General features: G+C 46.5%; 1 protein-coding gene across 2 annotated transcripts in view; it reads right to left on the reverse strand.

Annotated features, from left to right (window-relative positions):
* The window catches only part of RUFY1 (RUN and FYVE domain containing 1), a 59,461-nt gene that overhangs the window by 3,259 nt on the left and 37,041 nt on the right, over positions 1 to 19,161 (reverse strand). For both annotated transcript variants that reach the window (XM_043585511.1, XM_043585508.1), the window contains 6 exons: positions 18,848 to 19,015; positions 8,222 to 8,319; positions 5,799 to 5,918; positions 5,055 to 5,184; positions 2,460 to 2,554; positions 58 to 106 (listed from right to left, as the gene is read on the reverse strand). In XM_043585511.1, coding sequence (XP_043441446.1) covers positions 58 to 106; positions 2,460 to 2,554; positions 5,055 to 5,184; positions 5,799 to 5,918; positions 8,222 to 8,319; positions 18,848 to 19,015 — 660 coding nt within the window. The remainder of the gene's footprint in view (positions 1 to 57; positions 107 to 2,459; positions 2,555 to 5,054; positions 5,185 to 5,798; positions 5,919 to 8,221; positions 8,320 to 18,847; positions 19,016 to 19,161) is intronic.

The raw sequence follows: 19,161 nt of genomic DNA on the forward strand, positions 1-19,161 counted from the left end.
ACCAACAGCTGCTCTTGGGCAGAGATTCTTATGCTAATAACATCAACAATCCAGTACCTTCAGTGCCTTATTTACTTCTTTGATGTCTTCCATCTTCAGCTTTGACCTTGAAGAAAAAAAAAGGCAAAAATCATTTAGAAGCAGTGAGAGGCTCTCAACAGCGACTGTCTGGCTTCGGGAAGGAGACAGGGCTTATTGAGAGAGCTGTCCCATAATGTGAGTCATTCTGGAACACTCTTTCTACCTTTTCATCATCCCAGAGCCACCTCTTGAGGTTGGCTCACGTCTGCCATGCTCCGAGGTTGAGCCTGTGGACTGAACGTGGCCCAAGAACAGACTGTTGATCCTGTAAGCTTTCAGAAGACTTGGAAATAGTTGCAGCCATTTAAAGATTGAGGATACGGGTGCCTGGGGGGCTCAGTTAAGTGTCTGACTCCTGGTTTTGGCTTGGGTCACCATCTCACAGCTTTGTGAGTTCGTGCCCTGCATCGGGCTCTGCGCTGCAGTGCAGACTCTCTCTCTCCGTCTGCCCCTCCCCCACTTGGGGTGTCTCTTTCTCTCTCAAAATAAACTTAAAAAATAAAAAAATAATGTCCTAGAAGTCCAGTTTCCTGGCTTCTCTGGGCAACCATTCCTGCATACGGCATGTGCTGGAGTGGGGCTGTGTGTGCTCCCCTCAGGAATCAGAATCTGCAGGGCTCTCTGGGCCCTTTTCCTGCTGCCTGCTCCTTTTAGAACAGTCCTGCTCAGAGGACATGGTCATTTGTCCTTGCTCCATTCTTGTTAGGGTAAGAATAATTCCTTAGTTGTCCACATAAACGACCAACTGAACATGGTCTAAACTGGCAGGATTAAACCAGATGAAATGAAACTGTAAGAAGTTGTAATTGTGGGCGGGTGGGGCAGGGGGGATGGTCTGAGCCCTTGAAAGCTGAGATTAGCCTAAACTGTCATTGGATTAACCTAATCCAAGTGTCAAAGTGGCTGGGCTCTGAGACCCGAGCTAGTCTTCTGGGGGAGGATTAGGAAACTGAGCATCAAGTCCCTTAGAAAAAGACGTTCCCTCCTGCCCTGACCAGCTTAGGAACAGGCCTGCAGACTGACAGCACCAGCAGCTGCCTGGGTGGAGAGACCTGGGGACACCAGGTGGAGAGGGCAGCCTGACTGTGCAAGCACTTCCCTGGGAAATAAGCTTGGGAAGGACCTAGACTTTGGTAACATAAAGAAACCAGGCAGCTGTCTGGCTGGTGGAGGGATCTGAAGGGAGTCTTCTCTGGTGTCACCTGGTGACATGAAGAAGGAGGGAGGGAAGGAGGGAAGAAGCACAAAGGTTCCCTGGGGAACTCCTGCCTGTGTCACGTGTCCTGACACAGCAACCCCCACGCAGCCCAACTGAGGGACGTCCTGTTCGGTGTGCATACTACTTCAGTGTTTCTAGTTTCTTCTCCTGGTCACCCTCATCTCTGGACCTTTTCTGGTCAGGGTTTTATTCAGCATGGAGCCTGAGCCCAGGCTGTGCTGGCCATGACAGCCCTTCTCTCTGGTCACCATGCTTATGGCAGGCACCAGAACAGGACTCTGGTGGGGGTGGCAAGTCAACCTGGAGTCCCCGTGGGAGCCATTCTGCCCTGATGTGGGCCAGAGCCCCTCGTGGTGGAAGCAACAGGAGGGCAGAGGTAGGAAGGAGAGACAGTTCTGATGGCTTTTTCTGCTTCAGACAGTTTGACTTGGATTTCTGTCCCTCTGAAACCAAGAGTCCTGACTCAGAAGGAGAAAAAGCTCCCCCATGGCTTTGAAAATTCAGTAATAGGGGCACCTGGGTGGCTCAGTCAGTTAAGTGTCCGACTTTGGCTCAGGTCTCACAGTTTGTGGGTTGGAGCCTGGAGCCTGCTTCGAATTCTGTGTCTCTCTCTGCCCCTCCCCTGCTCATGCCCTATCTCTTTCAAGAAATATTAAAAACAACAACAACAACAACAATAATTGCACAGGTGGACATATTCTAGTATCGGCTGTGACCTATCAGACTGTCCAGAGCAACCTGGCAGGACTGGGACATCGGGAAGGAGAGCTGTCCAGTTACAGGACAGAAGCACCAACATCGGCACTCCTGCAGCAGCAGCCAGCAGAGCAGACAGAAAGACTGGTGGGTGCAAGTATCCAAAGGCTGGAGGTGACCGCACTTTGGCTAGGGCAGGCTGGAACCCTCAAACCACAGTATCCACTCTGGTCTGACTGCAGGCCCAGCAAGCAGCCCGCCCCCCACCCATCTGGTTCACCCATCTGGGGTTTCTTAATGCGTTCAACCAGCATTGCGTCCTCGAGGCCTGACCTCCACCTGGCAGGCCTCCTTCCCAGCCCTCCCTCCCACGACAACACAATTTGGTTCAGGGCCCGGTGGGCAGGCTGGTGTGACTCCAGGGGGCAGCGCAGGGGGCAGGTGAGGGGGACTGGGGTCTTACTGGCTGAGGTGCAGCCCCATTTCCTGGAGGGCCTGTTCCTGCTCCTCGCAAACCTTCTGCAACTCCGCCTTCTCGTCCTGGAGCTCCCGCAGCTCCTAAAACGAACCGACCAGATGCCTGATACGCTGACAGTCTTTTTCTTTCTTTCTTTTTTTTTTTTAAAAGGTTTAGCGATCACAGGGGCACCTGGGTGGCTCAGTCAGTTGGGTGTCCGACTTCGGCTCAGGTCATGATCTCGTGGTTTGTGAGTTCGAGCCCCGCATCGGGCTCCATGCTGACAGCTCGGAGCCTGGAGTCTGCTTTGGAAGCTGTGACTCCCCCTCTCTCTGTCCCCTCCCTTGCTCATGCTCATGCTCTGTCTCTCAAAAATAAACGTTAAAAAAAATTAAAAAAAAAAAAAGGCTTAGCGATCACAGCAACAAGAAGGGCAGAATGCTTTTCAAGCGCAAAAAGCAGTTTTGTTGTATGAACCGCACTCCAGACAGAGTTACTTCGTGGGTTACTTCTCACCAGCCTGTTTCTCCAGAATGGGCAACTGCAAGGTGAATGCTACAGGGGTGGCCCTGCGGTAGGGACAGTGACATGGAGCAGGAAACAGCTCCATTCAAACAGTCCTCCTCCCAGGGCAAACAAGGCTCTGCCCATCTGAGTTGCTATTAAAGGACTGTTTAAACACAGAGAATTACCTCCAAAAATACACAGGTGAAACTTCTATAGAACTGTAGGTCACTTGCCCAGGGAAGGCTTGTCTGGATAGTGTTTTTTGGAAAGGGCTGGTCGTGAGTGAGTGAACAAGGCTGATGAAGGCCCAGATTGGGATCTCATTCTCGTGCATGTGGGGAGAGCAGCTCACACAGTGACAACCATCGTAACCTGAGAACAGGGCACCTTGACACAGGCTGGCGAGGGCCAGGACAGAAGACCCAGGACAGTGCGGTTCAGGGCTTAGGCCTAAGTGGTGGGCACTTCCCTCCCAGCCGCCCCAGAGCCTGCTGTCACAGGCACACGGCACAGGGCACCCTGCTGATGTCAGATACATTTTGTTTCTTGTGTGTGTATGTAAGTGCGGGTGGGAGGTGGGGAGGGCAAGCGATTCAAATCTTACACCAAAGTAGTTGGGAGTGGAATAAAGGAGGCACGATGCAGAACTTTCTGGGAGTCCTCTTCTGCCCTCCATTTCTTCTCCTCCCTTTTCCAAGCCTGAGAGGCTCATGAGGAACTTCTCCCCTCCCCAGGGGTCCTCCCCACCCCTGGCCTAGTGGGCTCCCCAGCAAGGGGCTCTAGACACTTTTCAACAGAAACCAAAGTGCCTTTGTTGGCTCATTCAGATTGTGCAGCAGGACCCATTACCACGTTCAGCACAACGAGATCCGGGTCTGGGAGCTGCCCCAGCCTCAAGGACCCTCCGCCAGGGCAGGTGTGGTGCGGAAGGCATGCCAGTCCCACCAGGAGAGGCTGCAGTAGCCAGGGACACCCCCTAGCAGGCTGCAGCTGCTCCCACCAGCATTGTGGGGACCTCCAGCCTTTGCGGGAGATGCCTGGCGATTTTTATCATTGGGGAAGACTTGTAGACTGCCTGGGTTCCCTGGGAGATCTAGTTCTGCAACCAGACAGAGGTGCCATTCTGACACCCCAACATCTCTCTCCCTGAAGCTTTCCATAGGATCCAGGCCTCACCTTCACCAGAGGACCGAGGTGACTCCAGGCAGAGACTGGTTCGGTTGGCTTCCCAGGGGTGGCCCAGGCCCAGAAAGTTCTGGGGAACCAGGATACCTGACCCTAGGCCGAGCCCCTCTGGGGTGGAGGTGTGGCACTTGGTGGAAGATGTTCATGCTTACTGTTTCCTCTCTTGCAAGGCTGCCACCCATTCTCACACAGTAGCTGGTGATGGTCTTAAAATGAAGTGGGCCATGTACCTCCCCCACCCCCTCCATGCCCCCAACAGCTTCTTACCGTGCTCAAGATAAGATCCAAATCCCTTCGTGCAGCTCTGGGGGCCCGAGACTGGTCTGCCCACCTGAGGCCTCAGCTCCAGTGCTTCCTTCTTCCGCTCGCCACACCTCAGCCTCATGGCCCTTCTTTCTGCTCCTTGACCACGACAGACCCTCACACTTCCTGCTATCTGCCTGAGAGGTTCTTAGCTTGGACCTGTGCATAGCCGTCCCTTGCTGTCATTCAGATCCGCCCGTCACTCTTCCCAGACCACCCCTGCCCACAGCAGGGAATGTTCTGTTCACAGCACTCATCCCTGAGTGTCTGGTGTGTGCACCGGCTGCCCAGAGCAGCAGCTCCATGGGCACAGCTCTGGCTCTGTGGTTGCAGTTTCCAGAGACACTGGTAGCTCTTTTTCTCCCAAGGATGGCTGCCTTACTTTTCTTTTTTTTTAGTTAGTTTGTTTGTTTATTTATTTGTTTAGAGAGTGAGTGAGTGAGCAGGGGAGGGGCAGAGAAAGGGAAAGAGAGAATCCCAAGCAGGCTCCATGCTGTCAGCACATAGCATGATGTGGGGCTCCAACTCATGAACTGTGAGATCGTGACCTGAGTTGAGATCAAGAGTCCAACACTCAACCGAGCCACCCAGGCACCCCTGCCTTACCTTTTTTAATCCTTCCACTTGCTGTAGCTCTGCTCGGAGCAGAGAGGAAGTGTCTTTCTCCTGCTGTAATTCTCGTTGAAGAGCCTGTCTTTGCTCTTTTTCTGATTTCAGCTCTTTCTCTAGACTTGAGCTGTTTTCCCAAAATGAACTGGAGTTAGTCTCAGTGGGAGATTTGCACGGAAACTGCACAATCGCCAACCCAATTCACCACACAGGGAACGGGGAATTGGAATTGGCATCGTCACATGCGTATCTAAACCTGTCACTGGAGCAGGGCTGCCTGCCCCTCCACAGGGGACACCAGGACCCCTCAAGGGGAAGAAGGGCAGGTGCACACTTGACTGCATGTGAGCCGAAAGAAAGCAAAAGGGCCTGGGGACACTTAGGGCTGCACCTGTGGGATCCCCTACTGAGGCAAGACCTGGGGCGTGGGGGGTTGCAACACGAGTTCTGCTTTTTCCAACCCAGAGCCAGCTCCCACTGGAGGACACTGGGGGTGGGGGCAGGAGAAAGCTACTGGACCCCCCCACCCCCTGCTGCTCACCAGCCAAGTGGCCCTGGGACGTTCCTGAACCCCGAACCAGCTCTCTCATTTGTGAAACACAGACATCTGTCACTCATCACTGGGCTTTACACGCACGCTCAAACCCTCATTCCAGCCTCGCAGGAGATGAGGGTTAAACTTCGAAGAGGCCACGGCCCGCCCCCCCCCCCGCCCTGCCCCCCACCGGGCCGCCCGCCTACCACTGCTCATGCAACTGTGAGAGCTGCTGCTGCAAAGCACATGTCCGGCCGCCCAGCTCCTGCTGCAGCCGGTGGCTCCGCTCCTCGGCCCCCTGCCTGGCCCTTTCAGACTGCCGTAACCTGCACCGAAGCAAGCACATCTGCATAAGGAAAGGAGGCACCCTCGCCACCGAAGGTATCGTGTTTTCCTGTTCTCGTGGCTTTCGTTGTAAATATGCACACAGTAAGATTGACTCATGCGTGTGCCCAATTCCCAGAGTTTTTAGCACATGGATAGACCCATGGAACCACCATGGTGATCAAGAGACAGAGCAGTTCTGTCACCCCTGAAGGCTCCCTTCCCACCCCTGACCCCTGATCGGCTCTGATACCATGACTTTTTCTTTTCCAGAGTGTCCTATAAGTGGAATCATACTTTATATAAATAACGTTTTAAGCCTGGCTTCTTTCTCTCAGCTTAGTATCGCTGAAATCAAGTTTGTGGATCAGTGGCTCATTCCTTCCTCTGCCTGAGTACTATTTCACTGTACAGGGTACCAGTTTGTTCTTACTTCACTCGATGAAACACCTCTAACTCGCTTCTAGTTTTGACAATAATGAATAGACCTGCTACAAACATTTGTGTATGGGCTTTTGTGAGGACATTAGTTTCCATTTCTCTTGGGCTGATACCCAGGAGTGGGATTGTTGGGTCAGATGGAAGAGTAAGGTTAGCTTTATTTTAAGACACTGTTTTCCAATGTGGCTGTACCATTTGGCATCCCCACCGGTCATGTAGGAGAGTTCTAGTTGCTCTGTAGCCCCGTCAGCACTCGGTATTGTCATTAAAAAGATATTTAGTGGGGCGCCTGGGTGGCGCAGTCGGTTAAGCGTCCGACTTCAGCCAGGTCACGATCTCGCGGTCCGTGAGTTCGAGCCCCGTGTCGGGCTCTGGGCTGATGGCTCAGAGCCTGGAGCCTGTTTCCGATTCTGTGTCTCCCTCTCTCTCTGCCCCTCCCCCGTTCATGCTCTGTCTCTCTCTGTCCCAAAAATAAATAAACGTTGAAAAAAAAAAAAGATATTTAGCTGTTCTAACAGGTGTGTAGTAGCATCTCACTGTGATTTTAACATGTACTTCCCTGGGGGTGCCTGGGTGGCTCAGCTGGTTGAGTGTCTGCCTTGGCTCAGGTCCTCATCTTGCGGTTTGTGAGTTTGAACCCACAGAGGGCTCACTGCTGTTAGCACAAAAGCCCACCTCTGTCCTCCTCTCTCTGCCCCTCCCCTGCTTGCACTCTTTCAAAAATGAATATTTAAAACAAAACATAACAAAACATGTACCTCCTTGATGGCTACTGACACTGAACATCTTTTTGTGTGCTTATTTGCCATCCCTACGTCCTCTTTGGCGAAGTGTCCGTTCAAGTCTTTTGTCCATTTTTCAACTGGGTTGTCTGTTGAGTTTTGAGAGTTCTTTATATATTCTGGAGACAGAATATATAACTTTGTCAGTTAAGTGATTTGCAAGTTTTCTGTCAATCTCTAGCTGGTCTTTTTATTCTCTTAACCATGTCTTTCATAGCACAAAGGTTTTACCTTTTGATAAAGTCCAACTTATCAAGTTTTTCCTCCCATGGACACCATGCTTTTCAAAAGTATTACTTTTTTTTAAGTTTTTATTTATTTATTTTGACAGAGAGAGAGAGCAAGAGAGAGCAGGCTGAGAGAGAGAATCCCAAGCAGGCTCTGCAGTGCCAGCGCAGGGCCTGGCATGGGACTCAAACTCATGAACCGTGAAATTATGACCTGAGCCGAAATCAAGAGTTGGACACTCAACTGACTGAGCCACCCAGGGGCCCTGGATCCCATGCTTTTGTCATGTCTAAGATCTCTTTGCCTAATCCAAGATCACAAAGATTTTCTCCTAGGTTTTCTTCCAGAGGTTGTAAGTTTTAAGTTTTCCATTTAGACTTATGATCCATTTCCAGCTAATTTTTGTAGAAGATAGGAAGTATACAACCAAGGTCCATTTTTTTTGCTTATGCATGTCCGATCGTCCCAGTATCATTTATTGAAAAGATTTTCCTTTCTCCCTTGAACTGCCTTTGCACCTCTGTAAGAAAATCAGTTGCCATATTCGTTGGGGTCTGCTTTCAGGCTCTATTCTGACCCATTACAGACTGATGTTTAAGTGTGTCGGTGACAAGGAGCTCACTGTATGGGTCTGACTCCTGAGAAGACAATGTGATACAGTCACCCAGAGATTGATTAAGGGAATACACACTTAGGCAAGGATGGGAATCCAGCCCCCTTGCTCAGCAAGACTACAATCCCAAAGGACTTTCATCCCAAGTTGTCTGACCTTTTGAGAGAGACTCTGAGTAAGTTCCCGGGCCTGGGGAATGTCCAGCACCTTCTAGGGAGTATCTGCCACAGGGAGTGATTACCTTTCTTCCATCTGTTTCATGCTGGACATAACCTGGTTGGTTTTTTCTTCAAAAGATGTGATGGCTTCATTCTTCTGCTGTAAACAGCTCTCTGCATTCTGCAAAGGCAAGGAAGAGGGGTCACACTCTGCCTCTCTCTCACTGCTGTGCCCGCTCAGGGTTAAGAGAGGGTTTGATGATTCACTCTGTACTTTCACAACATTTCTAGGAGCATTTCACTAATTGCTGGTCTTTCCCATAGCACTGGAAGACAAACTGGACTGAGGCTCCCAGCTTTATCCACACAAAGAAAGGCCAAAAAGGAAGTAATAAGCTTTTTGTTTCCCTCTATGAAAGGTCCATGCTCCTTTTTAAAAAAAGAACTTCAGAGTGAGATCTGACAGTGTTGCAGAGCTGTTCCTACATGCCAAGCACACCTACGAGTTCATCGGGCCCTTGCAGGTTCTTGTGGCCTGCTGGTCAGCCCCAGTTCCCTAAGCACAGAGGGAGGCTGGCACAGATGTGCGATACAGCAGATTTATACCCACAACTGTGTGACTTCTGAATCCAGGCAGGTACTGGGGGGCCCAGGCCGGGGGGGGGGGGAGGCAGGCAAAAAGCACTGTGTCCCTGTGTGTCTATAACAGACACTTTTAAAATAAAAGGATACGGAAAGGCTGATGACAGAAGGAAGTCCTAATAAGTTCCTAATATAATATAGACTGTATTCTTGGACCTTAATATAATACAGTTAGACATTAACAACAAAAGAATGGCTAAAAATGCCTCATATCTTAGAAACTAAACTACATAGCATATCACTAAAAAGCTGTTGAGCTAAAAATGTAAACCAGAGGACTAATTAAGAAATACTGAGAGGTAGGGGCGCCTGGGTGGCTCAGTTGGTTAATTGTCCAACTCTTGATTTTGGCCCAGGTCATTATCTCATAGTTTGTAAGTTTGAGCCCTGCATCAGGCTCTGGGTTGACAGCCTGGAGCCTGCTGGGGATTCTCTCTCTCCCTCTCTCTCTGCCCCTCCCCTACTTGTGCTTTCTCTTTCAAAAATAAATAAACTTAAAAAAAAAAAAAGAAATATTTAGAGGCAAAAGTCAGTGAAAACACTATGCAATATTGTATGGTATTGAAGATGCACTGAGTGGAAGACGTATCCTAATTTTACACACCACTAAGCAAGAAAAAACAGCTACTTAGAACATGTGCCATTGACTGTAAGATGCATGTAGGTTTCAGAGAGGCTGAGCTGTGAATAAATGTGCTTCTTAGGTGATATACTTTTGTCAAAATTTGAGGGCCACAGCTAAAGCAGTAGTTGTGTGGGTCATTTTTAACTTCAAATAACATCTTTTTTATTTATTTTTATTTTTTAAAGCAAACTACCCCCATCATGGGGCTTGAACTCACAACCTTGAGATCAAAAGTCACATGCTCTACTGACTGAGCCAGCCAGCTGCCCCCAAATAAATTTTTTTATGAAATAAAGAAAAAAGATAAAACAGATGAGCTAAGCATGCATTTCAGAAGATGAAAATAAATTACAGAGCAAACGCAAAGAAATCAGAAAGAATATAATAAAGGGGTACCTGGGTGACTCAGTCAGTTAAGCATCTGACTCTTGATTTTGGCTCAGGGCATGATCTCATGGTTGTGAGATTGAGCCCCCCAGTGCAGAGCCTGCTTGGGATTCTGTGTCTCTCTGCCCCCTCCCCTGCTCAGGCCCGTTCTTTCTTTCTTTCTTCTTTTTTTAATGTTTATGTTTGAGAGAGACAGAGCATGAGTGGGGGAGGAGCAGAGAAAGAGAGAGACACAGAATCTGAAGCAGGCTTCAGGCTCTGAGCTGTTAGTACAGAGCCCGATGTGGGGCTCGAACTCACAGATCATGATGTGGGCCAAAGTTGTATGCTTAACCGACTGAGCCACCCAGGTGCCCCTGTTTCAAAATAAACTTATAATAAACTTATAATAATGTATAATAAGCTTAACAAACTTATAAAAAAAAGAAAACCTTGAAAAAAGAATAATAAAAGGAAGGGTGGAAATCAATGAAACATGGAACAACAGACAATAAAGAATATTAGAAAAAAAGGTGGTTCTTTGAAAAGATTATTGCCAATGATCACCAGCAACCACCAGCAGCTAGGGGACAGGGATGCTTACAGTACTTCTCACAGCCCTTAGAAGAAAGCAACTGTGCTAATACCCAGCCTCAGGCTTCTGGCTTCCTGACAGTGTGGAGTCTGGTTGGGATTCTCTCTCTCCCTCTCTCTGCCCCTCTCCCGCTCCCACTCACTTGCGCACGCTTCTCTCTCTCTCAAAATGAATAAATAAACTTAAAAAAAAAATGTTATATATGAACCTTATGGTAACCACCAATCAAAAACCTATAATAGACACAAAAAACAAAGAGAAAGGAATATAAGCACAACACTATAGGAAGCCATCAACTGCAAGTGAAGAGAGCAAGAGAAGGAATAGAGAATAACTACAGAAACAACCAAAAAACAACAAAATGGCAATAAGTACACACCTGTCAGTGATTATTTATTTATGAGAGAACATATGCATATTTACTTATTTATTTTTGAGGAAAGAGCGAGCCCAAGAAAGGGGCAGAGGTGGGGAGAGAGAGACTCTTAAGCAGGCTCCACTGTGAGCCTTGATCCCATGACCCTAAGATCATGACGTGAGCTGAAATCAAGAGTCGGACGCTCAATGGACAGAACCATCCAGGCGCCCCAAGTAATGACTTTAAATTTAAATGGTCTATCTGCTCCAGTCAGAAGACATAGGTAGGTTGAGATGAATGGATAAAAAACCAAGACCTGTCTATATGCTGCCAGAAGAGACTCACTTCAGATCTAAAAACATATACAGACCAAAAGTGAAGTGATAGAAAAACATATCGCACACAAATGGAAGCAAAAAAAAAAAAAAAAAGCTGGGGTAGCAGTACCCATGTGAGACTAAAATAGAATTACATGATGATAAAGAGATCTAACAAGCTGAATCCAGCTTGAGGATATATGTCCAGCAAAAGAATATAAAAATCATAAATATCTATGCACTCAACATGGAAGCACCTAAATACATAAAGCAGCTAACAACAAACATTAAAAAAGAAACTGACAATAATACAATAGTAGGGGACTACTTACATCAATGGATAGATCATCCAGGCAGAAAATCAGTAAGGAAACAGTGGTTTTGAATGACACATTAGAGCTGATGGACTTAACAGATATATACAGAACATTCTATTCCAAGATAGCAAAATACACATTCTTTTCAAGTGCACATGGGACATTCTCCAGGATTGATCATGTTAGGCCACACAAGGAGTCTCAATAAATTTAAGAAGACTGAAATCATATTAAGCTGCTTTTCTGACCACAATAGTATGAAACTTAAAATCAATTATAGAAGAAAAACTGGAAAAAGCACAAACATACAAAAAATACACCAAAAAAAACTGGGGAGGCTAAACAACATGCTACCAAACAACAAATTGGTCAACAAAGAAATCAAAGGAGACATTAAAAAAAAAAGCACCTGGAGACAAATGAGAATGGAAACACAGTGGTCCAAAATCTTTGGGAGGCAATAGAAGCAGTCCTAAGAAGGAAATTTATAGGGATACAGGCCTACCTCAAGAAACAAGAAAAATCTCAAAGAAACAATCTAACCTCACACATAAAGCAACTAAAAAAAGAAGAGCAAAACCCAAAGTTAGTACAAGGAAGGAAATCATAAAAATAAGAATGGCTATAAGTGAAATAGAGACTAAAAAAACAATAGCAAAGACCAGATGAAACCAAGAGCTGGTTCTTTGAAAAGATAAAATTGATAAACTTTCAGCCAGACTCATCAAGAAAAGGAGGGCTCAAATAAATAAATTCAGGGGCATCTGGGTGGCTCAGTTAGTTAAGCGTCCGACTTCGGCTCAGGTCATGATCTTGCGGTTCATGAGTTTGAGCCCACATGGGGCTCTGCATTGACAGAAAGACCCCAGTTGGAATTCTCTCCTTTTCTCTCTCTGCCCTTCCCCTGCTTGCGCTCTCTCTCTCAAAATAAATAAACTTTATACATACATACATACATACATACAGAAATGAAAGAGAAAAAGTAACAGCTGACACCACAGGACTGTAAGATACAACTATGAAAAATTATATGCCAACACATTGGACAACCTAAAATAAATGGATAAATTCCTAGAAACTTAATGATCTTCCAAGACTGAATTAGGAAGAAATAAAAATCTGAACAGCAGGGCACCTGGGTGTCTCAGTTAATTATCTGACTTAAAAAAAAAAAAATTTTTTTTAATTAACATTTATTTATTTTTTGAGAGTCAGAGAGAGACAGAGCATGAGCAGGGGAGGTACAGAGAGAGGGAGACACAGAATCGGAAGCAGGCTCCAGGCTCTGAACTGTCAGCACACAGCCCGATGCAGGGCTCAAACCCATGAATTGTGAGATCATGACCTGAGCTGAAGTTGGTTGCTTAACTGACTGAGCCACCCAGGCGCCCCCTGACTTTTTTTTTTTAATTTATTTTTGAGAGAGAGAGAGAGAGAGAGAGAGAGAGAGAGACAGAGTGCGAGCTGGGGAGAGGCAGAGACAGAGAGGGAGACACAGAATCTGAAGCAGGCTCCAGGCTGAGCTGTCAGCACAGAGCCCAATGTGGGGCTTGAACTCATGAACTGTGATTTCATGACCTGAGCCAAAGTCAGATGCTCAACGATTGAGTCATCCAGGCACCCCAGGCGCCCCTCAAGTATCCGACTCTTGATTTCAGCTCATGTTCTCATGGTTTGTGAGTTTGAGTCCCACGTTAGGCTCTGAGCTGACAGTGCAGAGCCTGCTAGGAATTCTCTCTTTCCCTATTTCTCTGCCCCACCCCACCTCTCAAAATAAATAAACTTAAAAAAAAAATCTAGGGGTGCCTGGATGGCCCAACTGGTTGAGTGTCTGACTTCGACTCAGGTCATGATCTCAAACTCATGGGTTTGAGCCCCGCGATGGGCTCTGTGCTGACAGCTCAGAGCCTGGAGCCTGCTTCGGATTCTGTGTCTCCCTCTCACTCTGCCCCTGCCCCACTCGCACTCTTTTTCTCTCAAAATAAATAAACATAATAATAAAAAAAAATCTGAACAGACCAAGTTCTAGTAATGAAATTGAATTTGTAATAAAAAGAACTCCCAACAAACACAAGTCTAGGACTGGATGGCTTCACAGGTGAATTCTACCAAACATTTACTTAAAAAAGAATTAAAGGGCACCTGGGTGGCTCAGTAGGTTAAGTGTCTGACTTCAGCTCAGGTCATGATCTCACAGTTTGTGAATTCGAGCCCCACACAGAACTCTCTGCTGTTGGCATGGAGCCCACTTGGGATCCTCTGTCCCTGTCTCTTTATGCCCCCCCCCACTTTCATTCTTACTCTCTCTCTCTCAAAATAAATTTTAAAAAACATTTAAAGAGGGGCGCCTGGGTAGCTCAGTCGGTTAAGCGTCTGACTTTGGCTCAGGTCATGATCTCGCGGTCCGTGAGTTTGAGCCCCGCATTGGGCTCTGTGCTGACAGCTCAGAGCCTGGAGCCTGTTTTGGATTCTGTGTCTCCCTCTCTCTCTGACCCTCCCCTGTTCATGCTCTGTCTCTCCCTGTCTCAAAAATAAATAAACGTTAAAATAAAATAAAATAAAATAAAATAAAATAAAATAAAATAAAATAAAATAAAATAAAATAAAATATAAAAACATTTAAAGAAGAGTTAACACTCCATCTTCTCAAACTATTCCAAAAAACAGAAGAGCAAAGAAAACTTCCAAATTCTTTCTGTGAGGTCAGCAGTACTTTGATATCAAAACCAGAACACAGGTCCTACCAAGAAAGAAAACTACAGGCTAACATCCCTGATAAACACAGATGCAAAAATTCTCAGCAAAATACTGGCAAACTGAATCCAACAATATGTTAAAAGGATCATTCACATGATCAAGTAGGATTTATTCTAGGATACATAGCTGGTTCAGTATCTGCAGATCAATCAACGTGATACATCACAACAAAATGAAGGATAAAAACCATATGGTCATCTTAATAGATGCAGAAAAAGCATCTGATAAAATACAACATCCGTTCAACAAAGTACATTTAGAGGGAACACACTTCAACATAATAAAGGCCATATACTGAGAAACCCACAGCTAACATCAGATGCAATGATGAAACACTGAAAGCTTTTCCCCTAAGGTCAGGAACAAGACAGGATGTCCACTCTCACCACTTTTACTTAACATAGTACTCCAAGTCCTAGCCAAGGCAATCAGACAACTGAAAGAAATAAAAGGCAACCAAGTTGGGAGGGCGCCTGGGTGGCTCAGTCGGTTGAGTGTCTGACTTCGGTTCAGGTTATGATCTTGCAAATTTTGAGTTTGAGCCCCTTGTCAGGCTCTGTGCTGACAGCTTGGAGCCTGGAGCCTGCTAGGGATTCTGTCTCCCACTCTCTCTCTGCCCTTCCTCCCCACTCATGCCCTGTCTCTCTCTCTCAAAAATAAATAAACATTAAAAAAAAAAGGCGGGGCGCCTGGGTGGCTCAGTCGGTTAAGTGGCCCACTTTGGCTCAAGTCATGATCTCAAGGTCCATGAGTTCGAGCCCCACAATGGGCTCTGTGCTGACAGCTCAGAGCCTGGAGCCTGCTTTGGATTCTGTGTCTCCCTTTCTCTCTGCCCCTCCCCTGTTCGCACGCTCTCAAAACTGAATAAACATTAAAAAAAAAAAAAAGGCATCCAAGTTGGTAAGAAAGAAGTAAATCTGTCACTATTTGCAACTACATGATACTACATAAAGAAAACCCAAAAGACTAAAAACTTAGAACAGATAAATGAATTCAGTAAAGTTACAGATACAAAGTTAATATACATTTCTGTTCCATTTCTATATACTAATAAAGTAGCCGAAAGAAAAATTAAGAAAACAATCCCATTTATGGGGCAACTGGGTGCCTCAGTTGGTTAAGCATCCGACTTCAACTCAGGTCACAATCTCCCAGCTCGTGGGTTCAAGCCCCGCATCGGGCTCTGTGCTGACAGCTTAGAGCCTGGAGCCTACTTCGAATTCTGTGTCTCCCTCTCTCTGCCCCTCCCCTGCTCGCTCTCTGCCTCTCAAAAAAAAAAAAAAAAACACACAAAAAACCCCAAACATTTAAAAAAAAAACAATCCCATTTATAATTACAGAAAAAATAACAAAATACCTAGGAATAAACTTCACCAAGGAGGTGAAAAGCCGATACTCTGAAGACTGTAAAGCATGGATGAAAGAAACTGAAGATGGCACAAATAGACCATGCTCACAGATTGGAAGAATTAATGTTGTTATAATATCCATACTACCCAAAGCAATCTATTGATTCAATGCAGTTCCTATCAATATACCAACAGTATTTTTTTTCCTTTACTTCTTTTTTAAAAATTTTTTAATTTTTTAAAATTTACATCCAAATTAGCATATAGTGCAACAATGATTTCAGGAGTAGATTTCTTAGTGCCCCTTACCCATTTAGCCCATCCCAATCCCCCCCCCACAACCCTTTCAGTAACCCTGTTTGTTCTCCATATTTATGAGTCTCTATGTTTTGTCCCCCTCCCTGTTTTTATATTATTTTTGTTTCCCTTCCCACCAATAGTATTTTTCATAGAACTAGAACAAACAATCCTAAAATTTGTATGGAACCACAAAGGACACCAAATAACCGAAGTGATCTTGACAAAGAACAAAACTGGAGGTACAGAATCCTAGATTTTAAGCTATATACAAAGCTGTAGTAATCAAAACAACAGTATGGGCTTTCCTGCACATCTCTGTCTGCAGTTTCAGATGACCGGCCGCTGAAGGAGGGGAGTGGGGAAAGACTGATAGAGCACAGAAATGAGGCAGGCAGAAGAACTGTGTTCAATAAATGAAACCATAGGGGCGCAGGGTTAGCTCAGTCAGTTGAGCATCTGGCTCTTGATTTCGGCTAAGGTCAGTATCTCATGGTCGTTGAGTTCAAGTCCTGCGCTGGGCTCCCCACTGAATGTGCAGCCTGCTTAGGACTCTCTCTCCCCTTCTCTGTCTGCCCGCCCCTGCTCACATGCATGTGCACCTGTACTCTCTCTTTCAAAATAAAAAAAATATAAAAAAATAAGAAATAAAAATAAATGAAACAATAAACTGTGGTCATCAATACACGGATTGAAGGGAAATAACCAGACCAGACATGGTGACTGAGGGAACTGTATTGTCACAAAAACCACGAGTCAGGCCTGAAGAGTATCTGTGACTGTTTGACCCTTCATACAATCTCCAGGCCAGCAAACCGAGACCAGTGGGAATGTGGCTTTTAAGCCGTGCAGCCACCAGGAAGGCTCACATTCACCAAGAGCCCACTTCAAATGGGCTATAGAGATGGCGGACATGTCAGGGACCATGGAGGTTGGCTGACAAGTTCTGTTGACGACTGAGGAAGGGTAGGTGGACATGCTAACAAATGGAGCCCCCAGCACCCTGGGCAGCCTTCCCAGAGGTGCAAATGATGGCCACGGCAGGCCAGGGTCTGCCCTGTGGGTCTCTTGTTTCCTTTTGCAATCCTGTTTTGGCTCCACTATTTTATGCTGGGCGGGATGGGTTAATGTGAGGAAGACAGCTGATCTTCTGGTTCAAACACAGGCCTCGAGGGCTCCATGGAGAGTGCTGCTTGTCACCCAGGGGCTGCGGACTGGGAGGATTCTGGGACTGGACAGGACTTCTGGAAGCTCAGTGGGGCAGATGGTGGTAGTGACAGCTATATCTAGTGACCCTAGTGACTCCTATTCTCCCCTTCATCTGGCTCACAGCTGGGACACGCCAGCCCCAGGCTCCCCTCGCAGCCACGTCTGGCCCTTGGCTGTGTTATTGAATGGAATAATGTGTGAAACTTCTCTCTCACTGTTTGGGAGGAGATCCTGGTTCTGGACTTTTGCTTTTCTCTCCCTTCCACTCCCTTCCAGTGGCCTGGACAGCTGGAGCTGCCATTAGCCTGGGTCCCCAAGCGACTGTAGGGGGCAAAACTGCTGGTCTGAAATGATCTCCTCGAAACCATTATGCAACAGAAATACAAACTGCCATAGTTTGAAGCTGCTTTAGGTTAGGGCCTGCTAAATTATTATGGAAGTATGGTTTCCTCTGACGAGCAAGAATATTAAGGTTACAGACTGATCCAGACCAGAAGAAAACACAAATTAAAATAAAGAATGTGTCAGGAGAGCGCAACGATTTTCCTCTTTTTCTCCCTGTGCTTTAATTTCCACTGCAGCTATTATTATAATGCTGGTTATGTAATAGTTTTTAAAAAGGCTGGGGGTGCCTGGGTGGCTCTGTAGATTGAGCATCCAACTCTTGATTTCGGCTCAGGTGAAATCCCACGGTTCATGAGTTTGAGCTCCTCGTCGGGCTTTGTACTGACAGCTCGGAGCCTGGAGCCTGTCAGATTCTGGGTCTCCCTCTCTCTCCGCCCCTCGCCCACTTGTGCGCTCACTCTCTCTCAAAAATAAACATGAGGAAAAAAAAGATTCTCTCCCTCTGCCGATTGCATACGCTCTCTCTAAAAAATTAAAATAAAATAAATACATAGATAAATAAATAACTGAGACTATGTTTAAAAAAAAAATGGCAGGGCAAGATAACATGTGTGTCTGTTCACACCATCTTTGACACAGATTGAGAGCACATCTAAAGAAGAGGAAGTGGGACAGTTCAGGCATTAAAACAGGAAACAGGGGCACCTGGGTGGCTCAGTTGGTTGAGCGTCCGACTTTGGCTCAGGTCATGATCTCACAGTTTGTGAGTTCAAGCCCTGCACTGGGCTCTGTGCTGACAGCTCAGAGCCTGGAGCCTGCTTCAGATTCTGTGTCTCCCTCTCTCTCTTTGCCTCTCCCCTGCTCATGCTCTGTCTCTCTCAAAAATGAAAATATAAACATTAAAAAAAAAAAATTAAAAAAAAAAAACCCAGGAAACAGAACTTCAAAAAAAAGAAAAGAAGGACACAGAATGGTCCTGGGTGCTGCTGTAGCCTCTGGGCAAGGAAGCTTTGCGATTTTTAGATGCTAGCTTTCAAACTCTGGCACAATTGCTTCTCTCTGGGCTACCTCCCCTGAACCGCTCTGAAGTGACAGGAGAGGCATGCAGCCAGCCGCGCAGCTGGAGACTCAGCCAGATTAACTTCATGGCCCAGCTTGAAAAGACGACACTAACTTCTATCGTTCCTTAATCCACTTCTCCATTTCCTGGGGCAGACAGTCATTGAAGAAGACGAAAGACACTAGGGAGACAGTGAAGGGAAGAACGGGCCAAGACAGGGTTCAGTTTTCAGTTCTACTTACTAGCTGTGCCACCCAGCCCAAAAGATGCAGCCACTTGGGTCTGCCCTGTAATTTACACTTTCCCCCATGTTATCAACTTTTCTCAGGGACTGCTGGGAGACCCAAATAAAATAAGTGCAGAAGTGCGTAACAGGGCCTATGGACGGGGCCTCATGGAGGTGTCCGTCCTCTCTTCTACGGCAAGAACGGTGTGAGGTTGCAAGGCTGTGCTAGGGACACACAGCTCCCACCTGAACTTTGTGAAACATCTGTAAATTGATGGCTTTGACTTCCTCCAGCTGCTGGCGGAGGGCGACTAGGGTGTCCTGCTTCTCGTGGGTGTCCTTTTCGAGCAGCTTCATTGCGATCTCCATCTCCGTCTTCATTCCAATCTGCAGCTCCAGTTCTTTTTCTAGTTCCTTATCAATTAGGAATATCAATTAAGAAGGTGTTATTACAGTAGACACAGGGATGGATTTACCTGAGGGTGTATCTTGGGCAGTGGCAAAAATATAACCCGGAAGTTGGAGTAGGTTAGGGAGATTTAGGAAATTCTGTCTAGACT

This window comes from Prionailurus bengalensis, chromosome A1 (genome assembly GCF_016509475.1).
Source record: "Prionailurus bengalensis isolate Pbe53 chromosome A1, Fcat_Pben_1.1_paternal_pri, whole genome shotgun sequence".
NCBI lineage: Eukaryota > Metazoa > Chordata > Mammalia > Carnivora > Felidae > Prionailurus > Prionailurus bengalensis.